At 42.5% G+C, this 16,601-nt stretch overlaps 2 protein-coding genes across 3 annotated transcripts in view; one reads left to right on the top strand and one right to left on the bottom strand.

Annotated features, from left to right (window-relative positions):
- LOC119450006 (neurobeachin) overlaps nt 1–2,811 on the bottom strand; it is a 319,496-nt gene extending 316,685 nt beyond the window's left edge. For both annotated transcript variants that reach the window (XM_037713337.2, XM_037713339.2), the window contains exon 1: nt 2,531–2,811. In XM_037713337.2, coding sequence (XP_037569265.1) covers nt 2,531–2,689 — 159 coding nt within the window. In that variant the 5' untranslated portion in view covers nt 2,690–2,811. The remainder of the gene's footprint in view (nt 1–2,530) is intronic.
- A 221-nt stretch (nt 2,812–3,032) lies between these two features.
- The window catches only part of LOC119450009 (septin-2), a 30,592-nt gene continuing 17,023 nt past the window's right edge, over nt 3,033–16,601 (top strand). Inside the window, exons 1-8 of the mRNA XM_037713341.2 lie at nt 3,033–3,209; nt 3,626–3,752; nt 6,764–6,877; nt 8,283–8,364; nt 11,787–11,927; nt 13,065–13,182; nt 14,396–14,485; nt 14,619–14,715. Of these exons, the coding sequence (XP_037569269.1) occupies nt 3,180–3,209; nt 3,626–3,752; nt 6,764–6,877; nt 8,283–8,364; nt 11,787–11,927; nt 13,065–13,182; nt 14,396–14,485; nt 14,619–14,715 (799 nt within the window). The 5' untranslated portion in view covers nt 3,033–3,179. The remainder of the gene's footprint in view (nt 3,210–3,625; nt 3,753–6,763; nt 6,878–8,282; nt 8,365–11,786; nt 11,928–13,064; nt 13,183–14,395; nt 14,486–14,618; nt 14,716–16,601) is intronic.

Genomic DNA, 16,601 nt, shown 5'->3' with positions numbered 1-16,601 from the left:
CTAAATTATATATATACACTATGTAGGTAGTAATGGCTAATAGAAACAGAAAAATTCCGTTCAACCACGACTATTCGCTCACGCTTCGAGGGAAATTCAGCTTTTCGGCAAATACCATGTCCCACAAAGTGATGTGATCGATTGTACCTAATATTATTACACACAGTTAAAGGTTTTATCTCTATCTATACAAGATAATGGCTTGTCAAAACTTGACCAACGGCAGCTAGCACCAGATAGGTAACGCGACGGGCTTTTTTAATGCTTGCGAACTGCTGGCATAGGCGAGTAATTTTCAGGTGTTTCAGGAGGCTCTGCAATGCTCCTGCGTTTGAAACTCATTTATGCTTGCGAACCTCACTGCAACAATATCCGTATGCTGTGCTTTATACTACGGAACGATAGTTGTTTCTGTTCCCGACGGCGTGTGAGGGTGTCCACGTGATAATGTAACCCCGCTAAGCAACAGGTGCCTCAAATCCCAGCGACATATCGATATCGGATACCGAATTCTTCATCGTACAAGGGTCTGTCTATAATACAAAAGGCGCACACAAAAGCGCACGATGTGGACTTCTCGCCTTTACGCTCTTTTTTTTCTTTTTTTTTTTCTTATTTTTCTTCTTCTATACCCGACGTGTCTACTGGTGAATGGGAGCGGAAAAGAGGAGAATTCGATAGCAGCTATTATTTAGCTGGACACCTTGAGATGTCCTCATTGAACATGTAGTTTTTTTTTTTTTTTTTTTTTTTTTTTTTTTTTTCCTTTTTCATATTACCTGCATACTCAGCTCGGTTCACGGCCACATGTGGAAAAAAGAACGTATGAGCGGACAACACGTCGGCAAAACCTATCGCGCGGATTCAAAAAGGAAAAAAAAAAAAAAAACATACAAACAATGATTGACTGTTTCACAGTAGAACAGCGAAGACTCCAGGTTAGCAGGATTCGGTTCGGATTGCAACTGTGAGTTGCGTACAGGCGTTCGCGTGGGCGAGAGAGCGGTACAGATAATCCAGTGAGCATGACGAATTCCATTACATTGTTGACACATCGTTGGTGTCTATATGCATGCCATAGCACGAGAGAGGTGTGAAGGGACGCCGTACGGCTTCTCAACCCGCCATTCAACGAAATTTCCGATTGCTTCTGCAAACACCGACTCGCCGGCCTCTTCAAAATCGGGAAAGTGACCATTGTCTTCCCCTTTTTAGGTTAGCAAGAAAAAAAGAAAACCATCATCGCAGCCCCGCTGCAAGAACAATCGATAAATAAAATGCCGATAAAACGTCAGTCCGTGCGTGGGATATCGCTAGGAAAGTCTGCCCATTCAACTCCTCGCCACTCACTCGCTCGATTACATCGACTCGAAAGGCCACGTTAAATTAGGAGCGGCACAGATTCCGCCACACTCACTGAGTTCGAATCTATGCGACACACCTCTTTACTCACGGCAGTGACCTCCTTCAAGCCCACGCTGTGTTAAGTGCACACAGCTATTGCGCCGCGTTCAAGAGAGATAAAAAGAAGGACGCTACGCAGCTGGCTGTAGTCACTGACCTGAAACTGCCGGCCAAGATTAATAATAAAGGATTTAAAAAAGGCGACGCAGCATGTCCGCTTCGACGAGCGCGCACAGCAAAAACGATCGCCTATGTTTCACTATCCGTACACGCCTGACCACAGTAGGACACTGCAGTCCAGTTTTGTAGGCACAAGAAGCGAACACATGCGAAGTGAGCGATCAGTGCCGGAATGCATGATACGAGCTTTGCTTATATTTTTACCTACGTTTTGAACGAGCAGAACATGTTTGCTTAAATGTGCGGAGAGGTGAAAAGAAAATCCAGTAAAAGTAGCCGCACCTCTTCCCTACTTCCCCTGGTTAGCAATTCGGTTTGCACTGGTTAGCAACTCGCAGACTTTGAGTATCACACGCAATAAAGTCGCTCAGAAATTCTGCAGGCTTCCCTTTTCCGTATTGTGCATCAGAAACAGCCAGTGGAGGCTTGCGTGTGATCCCGACCGCAAGGTACTTTTTTTTTTTTTTTGCTTGAAAATTACTAGTACGATAATGAAATTAAAATTGCTGCAGAAACACAGGTTCCCGCGATAACATCGACATCATGTGACGAAAGGAGAATATTTCGAGAATACCGGTATTCCTTATCTTTATGGCAGGCCGTTACCGCGACGACTTAGGATCGCGGCAATTTTCTTACGGCGATAAGGAGCTTGATAATGCAACAATCGGGAACATCCTCGGCTTAAATTATGCATTTTTTTTCTTTTTATCTCTTCATTTTCCTCGTAACACCTACAATGATCGTAAACTAAACACATCGCTTGCTCAGCTTAGCTTTCGCTTGATCTCACGCTCATGAGCGTAGTGTAGACTACGCCGATTGACGCGTATGCTGCTACTAATTTCCTCACAGATTGCGGATGAAATCCGTTACACGAAGCGACTGCCAAGAAATACCGGTGTTAGAACGCGGCGCGGCGACTGAGAAACAGGTGCACACTCACCAAGTGTAACACGGTGTTTACCACCTCCTTGTTGGAGACTTGGCCGACTTCGACAAATCCGATCAGTACGGCGAATTTCAGATTGTCGTTCAAAGGCATCTTAATCACATCCTCGGGACGCTTGGCCTGGGCCATCGCTGTGTCTGGCGGCACATCCATGCTTTCACGACGGGAATGTTGTCACACAGAAACGGGCGAAAACAACTTACAAGACATTACATCCACCGAAAAGGCGTACACTCCCACCCTGGCTTCTCGCCATGTTTAAAGCTAAGTGGATCCTTTTAATAGACTCGCAGTCGTCGTAAGAAAATGTACCTAAAAATGTAAACACTGCGTTGTCTTGCATGCAACAGAATAACTTATAATTTTTGATATAAGTGCATTAAGTGACAAATTATTACAGCAAAGTATAGCAAACGTTTGACGAGAAGTTTTCTGCGGCCCTGTAATTTTGGGGCGTGTGCGCTTCGAGTGCGGCGGCGCCACTAGACTTACTGAAGATACAAGGCGGCGCCACAGGGGCGCTTCGATCGCAACCTCAGCTTGGCGCTTGTAAGCGGCATCTGTCAAAAGTAAAAGAAAAGCGTTGTGTCCCTGTCCTTGTGCAGCCGCCAGCAGCAAAGCTGAAAACTATTGTTTCAGCACCATGTCGGCCGCCGAAGTCGAGCAGACCAACGTAAGTGAAACACTCAATCTTTTCTCACTTTTTAAAATTTAACATACTCTTGTCAATCTCGTGTAAGCCTAGCGCAGATATCGAGCTAACGGTAGACCCGTTAACTTTTGTTGTTTTGACAGCGCTTCATACACTGAAGTTCTTTCCAAAAAGCATCATACCGCGCGCGAAATGTGCACCTGTAGGCGTTGACTCATGTGGTGCCACGCCCGGAGCAACCGGGAACGTTGTAATTGGCACGCAGGAAATGGGCTAGATAAACATCCGGCCTCGTAATAGAGATCGCGATGATTAACATGTAATCTAATTAGAATGTTTGGGAGCAAAGATGATACTTCATCGCTAGAACTATTTCGATCTCTTACCGTGTTTGCCCCTCTCCTTGGTAAACCACTGTGACACGCTCATTTTTGCAGGGTAACTTCATCGATGACCACATTCGCACACTCAAGTTGCAGAGCCATGTCGGATTTGACAGCCTCCCTGAACAGCTGGTTAGCAAATCCGTGCAGCAGGGCTTCCACTTTAACATTCTTTGCATAGGTGAGCACTGGGCTGGAATGCTGTGATGGACTACACCATTGAAACTTAGTTGTTTTCATTTACAAATCTTGAGACAAGCTAATTCCTGATTCATCTTACGTTTACAGCAGCTATGAACGGCGAGCCACGATCGACGAAGACTTCAGGGGAAAGGTGCCATAGTTTAAAGTAATTGCATCTGTATAAGCAGTACTGTCACATGAAGTGAACCTGACATTGACCTATTTCCACTTTTTTTTTTTCTTCCTGGGAAAGGGTGGCTCGACATATAGGCCAGCCCGTTATATCACAAGTTTGTTCACAGTTAACGTGGGCAATGTAATATGACACAATATCTATTGAAAGACACCATCGTGTGTTTTAAGGGGCTAACATTAATATCTGCTGTACTGTATTCACATATGCAATTGGGTGTGCTGGTGTTTTTTGACATGGTGGCAGCACCATTGTGGCATCTGTATGATGTCTCATAGGGCTTCATTTTCCTATGAACTAAAGCTGAAAGCAGTCACTACAATTAACACTAGAAATAAATTTCAATGGTGCTTTTATGCAGCTCAAATTCAATGGTTTACCTATTGGATCAATGAAAAGTAGCCATGAGCATGGCCTCTTCTATGAATTGTGAGCCTTATATAAACTGCAGTCTCCTTGCTACGCGCACGCAGCCAGAAGTGCCGTCAAAAGCATGGCTATTCCCAAGTAGAGAGTCACCCGCACCAAATGCCACTAAGACGTGCTCGGGTAGCAGATAACACCACCAGCCGTGCTTGCTCCATTTCACATTGCTTGCTTGCACAATGTAGTCTAAAATTGTTCACGCAATCACATTTGTGTGCAAAGCTTTTAAGCTAAAAAGCATGTACACCCGTGAGCAAAAGTATACGGACCAGGGTTTGCACGATAAAGGCGATTTTTTTTCCTGTGCCTGTGAACGCAACTTGAAATTGACGACTGCAGTCCAAACTTGGCATTGCAAACTTTTCAGTATACTCTTCAATTCAAGTTTGTGCTTGTTAATTACGAAGATATTCAGTTGTTACGGCGACCCTGTGGTCCGTATACTTTTACTCACAGGTGTACCTTGCTGTAAGAACACTGTACTTCTGATAAAAAGCAGTCTTTCCCCTTTCTTGATGGACATGACCGTAGAAATGATTGACATTTGGCTCAGGGTTGCCTACTTGGTCTTTTCTTTCGTTCGTTCTTTTTTTTTTTTTTCAGGTTTGTTATTAGCATATGCTTGAGTACTCACTGCATTTCACTGTGGGCAGAAATGAAACCTCTTTAAATAGCACTTGCGTCCACTCGCTCTAATTCTCCCAGCAGGAGCAGAGTTGCACATTTATTTTCCATCTGCTGCTGAGGCTTCCTTTCACTGAACATAGTCGCATAATTGAAAAAATCAACCATGCATGAAGAGAAGCTGCCTCTAAGAATCAGAATCAGAATTTTATTATTAAAGGTTGGGACATGTTACAAGTATTTAGTATACAGAAGGAGGTCCCATAGTCCAAGACTGTATCGGGACCTCCCGATACAGTCTTTGGGCACAATTAGATGTTCACATTGCAACTGCCTCTTTGAAGGGCAGTAGCTCGTTTGTTCAGTGGTTACAGAACATCTTCTCAAATCGTCCTTATCATGATTATATATCTATATATACTTTTTTTTTCTGTGATATTTTAGGGCTGCACAGTTTTCTCTCTCTCTCTCTCTCCTGTAGGAGCTTTGCTGAATGACAGTTGTGTTTGATTCCCTTTTGCAAATTTTTAGTACATATGCCTTGCGACAAATCCCTAACATAAAATAAAAAAAGTCAATTGTTTCTACAGATTACACAAATGCACTTTGTGCAGCATAGTTCCCCAAGTTAGCCTCCACTTTGCTACATGCAACAGGGCATATATGTTTGTTGTGAAGCCGCTTTCATTGTTCATGTATTTTTTTTTATAAAACCAAGCGTGCATGAGTATCGTGAGTAAAAGCAGATTGAGCAGACTAAGCATAAAAAAGCATAATAAAGAAGATAGATGAAGCCTGACTCCTGCATATGTGAAGTGTGGCTTTTCTTAACGATGGCTTCCTTGGCTGTCAAGATGGGGATATTCTCAAAACTCTACCTCTTTTGGGAGCATATACCTTATTTTCCGGACTCTAAATCGCACCTCTGTATAAATTGCACATCCCACTTTTTGCAAGTTTCACCGAAAAAGTTTTGGTATATAAGCCACACCGGTGTATAAGATGCGCCTATTTTAACTCAGTTGGCATGATGAAGCGTGATCATGTATGCTTTTGCGGTGCACAGTATTTCATTATTTCTGCAAAATTCCAGCAACAAAAAACTTCAACATTTATTGCATTTCACTCAAAGCCATCGAAGGCCTCATCCTCCAACACAGTCAAAAAGTTCAGCTACTGCGGCCGGCAGTGTCGCTGGGTCACCGTCGCAGGCTTCCGAGTAAACTGTTAGAAACACTGTACGCATGTTGCTTGTCTTGCTTCTGTGGCATGGCATGCTCTGGAAAAGCAATGCTCATATTGGTCATGCCAGCGTGCATGGTTTTAGGCATATATGTTGCACCATTGTATATGACTCGCCGAGGAAAATTTTGAGGAAAAGAAAACACAACTTGTAATCAGTTATTTTAGCTGTTGGCAGGGGTTGAGTACTCCTGCCATTGTGTGTGGTAGCGATTCAGCAAACTATTAAAGAACTAAGCAAGCAGAAACAGATTTTGCATTTTAAGGTAGTGCAACTAAAGGTATGGCTCTTCCACCTATGAATGGGTGATGACTCCTGTGTATATCAATGAATGTGTTGTTCACTTTCTGAAACAGTGGTGGCTATGAAAATTTCTAATCATTAGGGGCATATCTGTGATAAGAATTGCCGCTGAAGTCTGGGTTTGCATGCTTGGAGGATATTGGCACCAACAATCAATGTGCTGAATGTTTCGGGAACCAGGCTTGACTTACTTTCTCCTTTGACACCTATTCTCCCACAGGTGAAACTGGCATAGGGAAGTCAACCTTGATGGAGTCTCTGTTCAATCGTTCATTTGAAACAACACAAAGCCCTCACAACTTATCCAATGTGGTGCTGAAGCCAAAGACTTTTGGTAAGAATTCACATTCATCAAATCAAATGTAAAAACACAAACAGTAGTATTTGGTGCAATACAGCAGTTTCAGAAGAGTTTCACTTGCTACCTTCAAGCAGTTGTTCTAAACCCTATGTACTGCTACATATAATATAGTTTGATGTGGATTTATACATCATTTTTCTATACCCGGCATGGTGGTTCAGTGACTGTGACATTTTGCTGCTGTACATGAAGTTGCAAGCTCTTTTTCAGGCTGCATTTCTCTAAAGGTGGAAGGCAGGAACACGTATGCACCGTGATTTGGGGGCATGTTAAAGAACCCTGATGGTCAAAATAAAACCAGAGCATTCTACTGTGGCATCCTTCATAGCCCACTATGCAACATTGAAATGCTATATGCCACAGTTTAATCAGTCAAATGCCTCTACAACGAACGCCTGGACAACGAAATTACCTGTATAACGAAGGACTGATTATGTCCCCACTTAATTCCTACCTTTCAAGTGTATTGTAAACGCCTCTACAATGAAGACCACTACAACAAATTTGCCTATACAATGGAGAAATTTAGACATCTCTGAAGGGGGGGGGGGGGGGGCTGAATTGTTGCTTTACAACGAACGCCACATAGTGGTGCCACCACTGTTCTCTGCATGTGCCACTGAGCTGTCCTCTGCGCTAGCATTAATGGCAGCGCCGGTGACACACTTGCCAAGTGCACCGGTGACATTGAGTGTCAAGTCCTGCTGCACTGCTCCAGGACTTGCTCAACTCGTACGCTTTGTGTTGTAGCACGGTACCAGGTGCAACGGCTGACAATTACGTCACAGTTTATGATGATGTGGTGATGTAACTAAATGACGCCCGATGACTTCTTCAAAGGCACCCAGTTTGGAAAGGACACTAATGCCAAGAAAGGCAATAGTGATGAACCTGTTAACAAACCGAGAACTGCAGCTTTACCTTGTGTCACTCCCATGTTTCGCCACGAACCATTCTCCAAACCTTGGCACAATAATGTCCGCTGCAGTTGCACATTCTGTCAAACAAAGTGTGCACACGAAACATTATTGCCTTACTTCCCTAATATTTTCTTTAACTCATGTTAAATAAAGGTTTTCTCTTTTTGAACAGGCTTAACCTGCTCTATTGTGAGTGGTACAGTGCACGATCTTTACTAAGGGGCCTCTATAACGAAGGATTTTGAAGGTCCGAAGCAATTCATTATAAAGGCCTTCGATTGTATACAAGAGTTTCTAACTTGGCTATATGTTTCTAAACACACACATCTGCTGTCTGCAGTTAGTGTTATGTAGAAGTGTCTTGTGGTGTCTTTGTGCACATATTCTGTGTATAGCATTCACTTGTATTAGAATCGTATAGTAGTTAGTACTTATGAGCATTACGTTGCATCTTTCAGAATTGCAAGAAAGCAATGTAAGGCTCAAGCTGACAATTGTGGACACTGTTGGCTATGGTGATCAAATCAACAAGGAAGACAGGTTTGCTTTTTGTTGTTTGGTCTATTTGTTTGGGGCTGTACATGACTTCTGCCTAGATGGATAATGGAATTGGTGTAAATTTTAATTTAATGGTATTGTGAATTTTTTCAGTTCTTTTCTATAAATAACATTCTGCTGACAATATCGCAATTTTTGTGGGCAGGCAGTCAGCCACAGAGAGCACTAAACTGTTGTACAATCATTTTTATAATGTTGCAGAGCAGTACCACCATTGTCATCGTGTGTGTATGGCGGTCAGGCTGTAAACAATCTATTGGGTGAGCTTGTGCCCTATAAATCAAAGTACAGCTAAGCAGCGGTGATAGCAGCAAGTGCAGTCATTGAATTTTGCAGATTTGCTCGCAGTGGTCATGCAAAAGCCAGAACACCCCACAAACATCAATCTGTGAGTCAGCAGTCGGATACCGTGACTGGCTCGTATTTCTAGAAAGGACTGTGCTGTTCAAAATGTAAGAGTGCCCTAGTTATCAGGAGTGCAACTTGTTAAACAGCGGAATTTGGATAGCAGCGATTGCATGAAGCAAAAAAGAATAGCACATGGTCATAGCACACTGATAGAGAAATAGTTAATATGAATGTTAACTTATTTGTGCCGTTTAAGGGGACACTAGAAAGGAATGTCAAGCTGTCGTAGTAAATTATGTTTTTGCAATAGCAAACTGACAACTTCTAATGTTAGAAAAAGCTTAGACAGGCCAGAAGCGACAGTCAAAAGAAAAGTGGGTAGCAGTGATGCCCCCGAACTCCCGTGCCACCTACCTTTGACGTCCTGGATTTTGAGTGTCCACTGGAGTATATTCCAGTGGTCACTTACTGCTGAAGGACTACATTGCATTTTAAGGTAACAAAGACTTAACCTAGCAAGTTTTTTGAAGTTTTCCTCTGCCAAAATGGCTCAAATACAACAAACACATTTGTGACATCACACGGATGTATCACCATGAAGGTTTCGAAATTTTAAAAAGAACTAGGAAATGCACAGTTCTGGGCTACTTGATGCTCCGTTGACTTAGAGTAGCACACAACTTGAACAAAGGACAGGTTGAAACTTGAGGTAGGCGAATATCAACTTTTTCGAATAGGAATTCAATGCGAATAGTAAGTATCAAATGCAGATGCAGATACTTACGACAGGAATATTTATTTCAGTATATAATTAGGTACCACGCCTGTACCAACTAGTGCTTTTGAAAAAAGACTGCTAACTATTCGAAACAAAGGAACCGTTTTATACATAAGATCATTAACTGTCATTAAAAAAACTCCACAAATGCCTTCCAACATTATAAGAACCTGATGGCAAACAAGAATTAGAAGAATGAATGGCTGCTGTATTACTATCTTCTGACCAAAAATCAGAAGTTGTGCAAAGAAATAGTTGCTGCAGGACTTGTGTGCCGTAAAGACATGTATATGGGCCCATTGCGAAGAAAACATCACTGGTTGTTGCATAAAAGATAAAACAAAAACAGCCACACTTCCAAAAACATTGACGCGCCACAAGAAGAAAAATCACTGTTGTCATGTAGGCTTCCACCGTGAAGTTGAAAGCTTCATGGTGAAAGGTTGCTGTGAAATATTTGGTTAGTTTGCAGTCTTCGAAAATACCAAATAGTTCTTTTTAAAATATGATTGCGTAGTTATTGTGTAATATTCGATTTGTATTCGAAACTTCGAATATTCTCCCACCCCTAGTTGAAACACAAAACAAAGTAAAAAGAGAAAAAAAAAGTGTAAGCAGTTGTCCGTGTTGCTTGTCCTCTGCCCTTTTGTTCAATTTGTGTGCTGCACTAAGTCAATTAAAAAGAAAGCTTGATCTTCATTTTGTGCAGTAATAACCAATCTTTTTGAGTCAAACAAATGAATGTAGAGCTTTGAAGGATACTTGGGCTGTCTAAACTGATTTATTGCTCCAAAGGTTAATCTCTGGGTTAAGGATACACCTAAGGCAACCTCTGGGAGCTGGCACAATGTATTTCGTTAGCCTTGTGTGCAATATGATGGGGAACCTTGTACAACCCTTTAGTACTGTTCTACCACATGCTATGGTAGTACGAAATTTCAGTAGCATCTTATGACCACAGACTGCACTTGAAGCACTCTAGGCAATAGAAAAGACCTCAGCTCATCCGTAGATGTATCGTCAGATGGCATGGTAGCCACTATTTTCAGGTGCCATGCTAATTTCTGCAGCACTTGCTGTTACTGGCCTTTTACAGTGCTCTTAAACTTTCAGTTGTTTGTTAAACCTGAACTTTAGCCCACTGTGTGGGAACTGAAGGCATTTACTGAAAGCCATGACAGGTGCTTTTAGTGGAGAGCATAAAATCGCACTGGTGCTTTTCTCTGGTTTTTCTATTTAGTATTTCCAGTTCCGCACAGGTGTTTTTTTTTTTACTCTGGGTTTCCTGGATGGGGCAGAGTACTCTTGAAGATGGCAAGTAGATTGGTTCACGCTGCAAATTGTGCTACTTGCATTTCACACCGTAACCACTGGCATACATACAGTTAACGTCCGATTTTTCGGACTTCCTAGGGGCACGAAAACATCTGAAAAATCGGGCAGTCTGAAAAAGCGAATGCATGCCTTTTACTGCCCCCAAGGGCTCAAGTCGCCACAGGCACGTCCAAAATAGCTCTGAAGGCCTGCCAGAACACTTATCAGGCGTATCATAGCTCGTGCTGTGGATAGGAGACGGCGGATACACGCGTGTATAATTAAGGAATACATACCGTGTCCCGCGACAATTGCCCCTTCTCACTCTTCGTATGCTTCACCGCAATACTTTACGTATGCTTAACCGTGTATTGTATTGAGGGGAAGCTTACTTTTGGAAACCAGCATTATGCAACGCGCCTGGCTTTCTGTGCTTCCAAGGCATTGGCGAGGATTAGAAAGGCAGTAAGCACCAATACTAGCAGCGGCGAAGTGTTTCAATGAAAACATGGCACCAAACAGAAAGAAGCTTGGTAGTGAACGTCGGAGTAGCTAGGCCTAGCGTTGCCACAGTTGTGGCTATGGCTGCCAGCAAATCGGCATGCGAGAGCGCCAGTTCAAGGAGGCAAGATAATAAAAATTGCAGCAGTGGTGGCTACGATAAACGCCGTATGGACCTGCGGTCATGGCAAGAAGTCCAGAAAATCGGGCGGCGAAGGTTTTGTGCGTCCAAGATTTCAGACGTTTTTGTACATTGACTCTATGGGGTACGTGGCGGTGCCGCAAAGATGTCCAAATTATCAGGCGTCCAGAAAACGGATCGTTCACTGTATTGTGAAAGTGGAACTGCTTAGTGTCTTGCACAGGGTCCTGTAGGGGCTGCTACCTTGAGTACATTCGAGTCACTAGTGAATGTTTTTTTTTGTTTTTTTTTTCCCACTCTTTGGAACCTTTCTGTTTACAGCTTCAAGGCCATTGTGGACTACATCAATTCCCAATTTGAAAATTACCTCCAGGAAGAGCTTAAAATCAAGCGTTGCCTGTCACTGTACCACGATACCCGTGTCCATGCCTGCCTCTACTTCATTTGCCCAACAGGACATGGGTGAGAAATGCCAACTTTAGCGAAAGGCTGCTTTGGTGCATGCCTGTGAGGCAGTTCCCTCAAGCGCCCCATAGAAACTACGCTAAGTTGACGAGTTGACATTGGACTTTGAAGAGCTTGCAACATTCTTAATTAAATGCTTTTGGGATTCTTAAAGGGGCCCTAAAGTTTAGTGAGTTTAAGGTTTGTATGTTTATTGCTGGAGTATATGCAAATATTGCATGGGCATTGTTGATTGATCGTTTATGTATCATGTTCAGGTTATTGCTGCTGTCAGTTCTTGAATTCTACTTCAGTCATGTAAGCCATTCTTGCATGTGTTGACACTTGGCAATAGCACTCTTCTAAACTGCCACATTACTAGCCGTCAACTGTAATGCCAGTTGCTGAGGTATGCTAAATTTTTGCGTGCATTGCTGCTGTGGTGGCCCAATAGCTATGACATTCTGCTCCGCATGAGGCCATGAGGTGAATGTCTGGCTGCCACAGCCACATTCTGGTGGTGGGGGAAATGCAAAAACTCTAGATTTAGGTGCTTGTTAAGAAACCTTATGTGATAAAATTAATACAGGCCACGTGGGGTGCATTGCCGTAAAGTTGCATTGTTAAGAGAGCAGCAATGAGAGTGGTGATGGCAATCTTGGAAACAAGCTTGTTCCTGGATCAAGATGCATTGATTGGCTAGTTGTTGCGTATTCATAATGAGCTTTAGTGCAAACAGGAGAGACACAGGCAGGAGACAAGACAAGGCACTACTTTCAACATTTGAGAGTAGCACCTTGTCCTGTCACCTTCTCCTGTCATCTTGTTTTGTTCTAAAGCTCATTAGAAATTGTACCTGGAAATTTTCTTTGTGCTGATAATTGTATGGGCTTGTTCCTTGCTTTTGTTCATATGCTCTTATTTCTGTGGGTTATCCTTCTTTCTTTTTCTCTCTTTTCTGATGACTGTAATTGGGTTTGTGACGGTTAAGTGCAGGGATGCAGTATATATTCATAAACACATTATACTTGTATGCTTTGTGGCGTAAGTACTATGTATACAAGCATAAATTAATGGAATCTGAAACCGTGCTTATGCAGCTTCTGAGTGCCATGTGCTGTCATTTCTTGACTCCTTGTTGTCACGTGCCCTTAGGCTCAAGTCCATTGACCTGGTGTGTATGAAGAAACTGGACAGCAAGGTGAACATCATCCCCATAATTGCCAAGGCTGACACCATTTCCAAGACAGAGCTGCAAAGGTTCAAGATTAAGGTAATCTTTTGTCCTTTCCTCAATTCCACTTTGTTTCTCAATTTTATTTGGTGGTGCCAGAGGTCCTGCCAGAGTGTTTCAGTGGGAGTAGTAAATAAAAAAAAAAAAGAAAATTGGTTGCTTCCTCTTTTAATGAAATCGGTCATAGCGCAAAAGTGAAACATGTATTCTAAGAAGCAGTGGCAGATTTCTTGCACATTCACAAAAGCAAGTCCATAAATATGCAGTCATTTATTATAATTGGTTTCGCTCGAAGGGTGAAGTAATGACAGCGATAGCAAGCACGTGTTGCTGCGCAGCTTTAACAGAACCCTGGAGGCTACCAGGCACTGTAGCTATATCCAATACAACGGTGAGTGCGTTGGATATATACCTACGTCAATACTCGGGGAAACGAGCTCCAGCAGCATTGCGTGGGCACGCCCATACATTTGTTCAAAGGTGAGCAGATGCACATTTGGCAAGCGGCATCTCTGGGCTGAAAATGAGCGTGCAATGAAAAGCGAGCGACCGGCGAGCGCACCATTTTTTCTGCCTCCCCTTTCCAACCGTCCCTAGCGATCCCCCCTTCCATGGGCAACCCCTCCCATTCGCCACCATGTTGTCCTACCATTCTCCGAATGTCCCTCTTCCACCAGTCACCCTCCTTAGAAAACGGCAAAGTGGCACCATCTATTAGAGATACCAAGAAATTTGTGTGATGATTGCGTGACATATGTACTGCGCACTGGTTTTCTATGGACCCCTGCACAAAACACTGGCTTGTGAAAAATGTTTTCAAGGATAATTTATTCAGTATAAGATACTGATAGACTGTCACACATGTTGCAGCTGAACCAGTGAGAATCCATGAAAAATTCTGATGTCATTCCCAAAACCTTCCTGTACCAGCATTATTAGCAACTTGCTTACTGCAATTTTTCAGGAACATGAATTTATAAATTATCTACGATGCTGTCAGAAAATACTGCTATTATCAGATAGCTGCATAACAAAAGGTGTGCGTACTTAATTCACACATACAATTGTACTTTGCTTGAACTCTTCAAATAAAGAACCCTTTAGACTTCTAAAGCACGTTCACATCCGAAATGTCTGCCTGTATGAATCTTCCATTTCTGCCATTTGCTGGGGAAACACTGTGGAAGAAATGCTTCTGCATAACAAGTTCTGCTAAAGATAAGTGACTTTAATCTTTCGTCTTGACTTGCAGATAATGAGTGAGCTCGTCAGCTGTGGAGTTCAGATTTACCAGTTCCCAACAGACGATGAGTCATCGGCTGAGCTAAATCAGAGCATGAATGTAAGTGTGCTTCCTTGCCTGGCCTTTTGTGCATTGCTATGTCATCCTTTGTGCGCTATTTGATTATGAGCCTCCTGCCCACTTACATTCGTGTGCAAGCATCTTATGTAGTGTGTCTTGAATGAAATTGCAGGCCCACGTTCCACTGGCTGTCGTAGGCAGCACAGATTTTGTCCGAGTTGGAAACAAGATGGTCCGAGCACGGCAGTATCCTTGGGGAACTGTTCAAGGTAAAACAAGATCACTGCTCTTCTCTGCTTGGGTGGAAAGGCTGATGTAGCAGTATTGCCCAGTCCACCCACTGTGATAGCTTAGTGCCTACGGCGTTGCGCTGCTGAGCTCAAGATTGTAGGTTCAATCCGGGCTGCGGTGGCTACTTTTCGATTGGAATGAAATGCAAAAGCACTCGTTTACTTAGACTTAGAAGCACGTTAAAGAGCCCCAGGTGGTCAAAATTAATCAGTCTCCCACTAATCCACAGTCCCGTCCAATCCAGAGCCCTCCTCATAATCAGATCATGGTTTTGGCACGTAAAATCATAGAATTTAATTTTTTTAATTGCTTAGTGTTATTTGTTCAGGCAGAGGGTACCAATACTACAGTGTGACATTGCCAGATGTAAAGTTTTGATGCAAAAGGTCATCCACTCGAGGGGAAACACTATTATTATTCAAATGTACTATCGACCAAAAGAGTTTATGGACCACAGGATCTCGGAACACACTAAATATCCGAGCAGCCTTTAAAAGTAGCCAGTAAAACCGTACATACAGTGTTGTTCGCATATACCAGTAGAGGCTGGAAATAAGAATACCAGGCTGCATTTTGAGGCTGCGGAGATATTCAGCTTTTTGTCAGATCCCTTGGTCCGTAAACTTATTTGGTCGATAGTACAAAGCAGCTTAAAGGGACACTAAAGAGAAACAGTGAATCACTTTAGCCTGATAAAGTATTCTTTCAAAAATCTATTTTTTGCTAATTTCATGGTGAGAGGCTGGTTACCATTCGAGAAAATTAAGACCAAACTTCAGTTTTTTTTAACTTCGCGATGAAACCCCAGTGCCGATATGTCAGTGAGATGTCACGCATTTCAGACTTAAGGTGCAGCTCAAGTTGTTGAACCATACCAAGTTCAGTATTTGCATACTTTAGAATACGGTGTAGTCAGTGTTGCGATAATTTATTTAACCATGTTGCTAAAGCCAGACAAAAAAGTCCTTAAATTACTAAATTTTGCTGCAGTGTCAGTAGAATTGTCACTAAACTTTTGAGCAACCTTTAGGCAACGTAGGCATTTTTGAACACAATAATATATGCTAGCATGGCATAAATCATTTACCGAAATGTTTCTAGTTCGTTTAGGGCCCGTGTGAGTGAGCAATTGACAGTGAAATTACCAGCAGTGTGTAGTGGGCTTTTACTTTACTATTATACATGCACAACAATGGATGGTGACAGCTGTAATTCAGTGTTTACTACCAGATTGTGAGGTTCCAAAGGCAGCAAGATTCAAAAGAACACAAGCAATTGGATTTTCTTAGCAGGCATAAGAACTTGGCCTGCATTATCTCTGCAACTTTTCTAGTTCTCGGCGCTCCTGAAAGGATAGCAAAATTGCAAGACGCACCAGGTCGCATGTTAATACGGTGATGACAATTACGTAATCATTATACAGATCAAATAATATGCTTCTGCCCCCTGGTCTGCCTGAAGTCTCTTTGCAGTAATGATTTGTCCAAAACCAATGCCATAAGGAAGCAGTGTGTTTAGGCTCATGCGAACGCTCGTGTGGATACGCCTTTCTGCATTTGATCTATCTTATTATTCACCTGCTGCATTTGAAATCACATAATAAAATTGTAAACACATAATCACATTGTAAATGTCCACCAATTGAATGTATTTAGTGAAAGTGCAAAGCCTGGACGGTTATAACCTGTTCAAATCGTTTCAGTAAAGAATAAAATAAAACATGCATTTTGAGAGCACACTGCGATTTCTGTGAATGCAACAATTGCTTCATCATGGCTGCGCAGCCTACACGTCGTAGAGCCAATTTTGGCCTCTCGCATGTAGCTTTTGAGCAATAAAGTGCATGCTAGAAGGCTATTTTTGA

This window comes from Dermacentor silvarum, chromosome 4, assembly GCF_013339745.2.
Source record: "Dermacentor silvarum isolate Dsil-2018 chromosome 4, BIME_Dsil_1.4, whole genome shotgun sequence".
Classification (NCBI taxonomy): domain Eukaryota; kingdom Metazoa; phylum Arthropoda; class Arachnida; order Ixodida; family Ixodidae; genus Dermacentor; species Dermacentor silvarum.
This window is presented reverse-complemented; position numbering and strand designations above follow the sequence as displayed.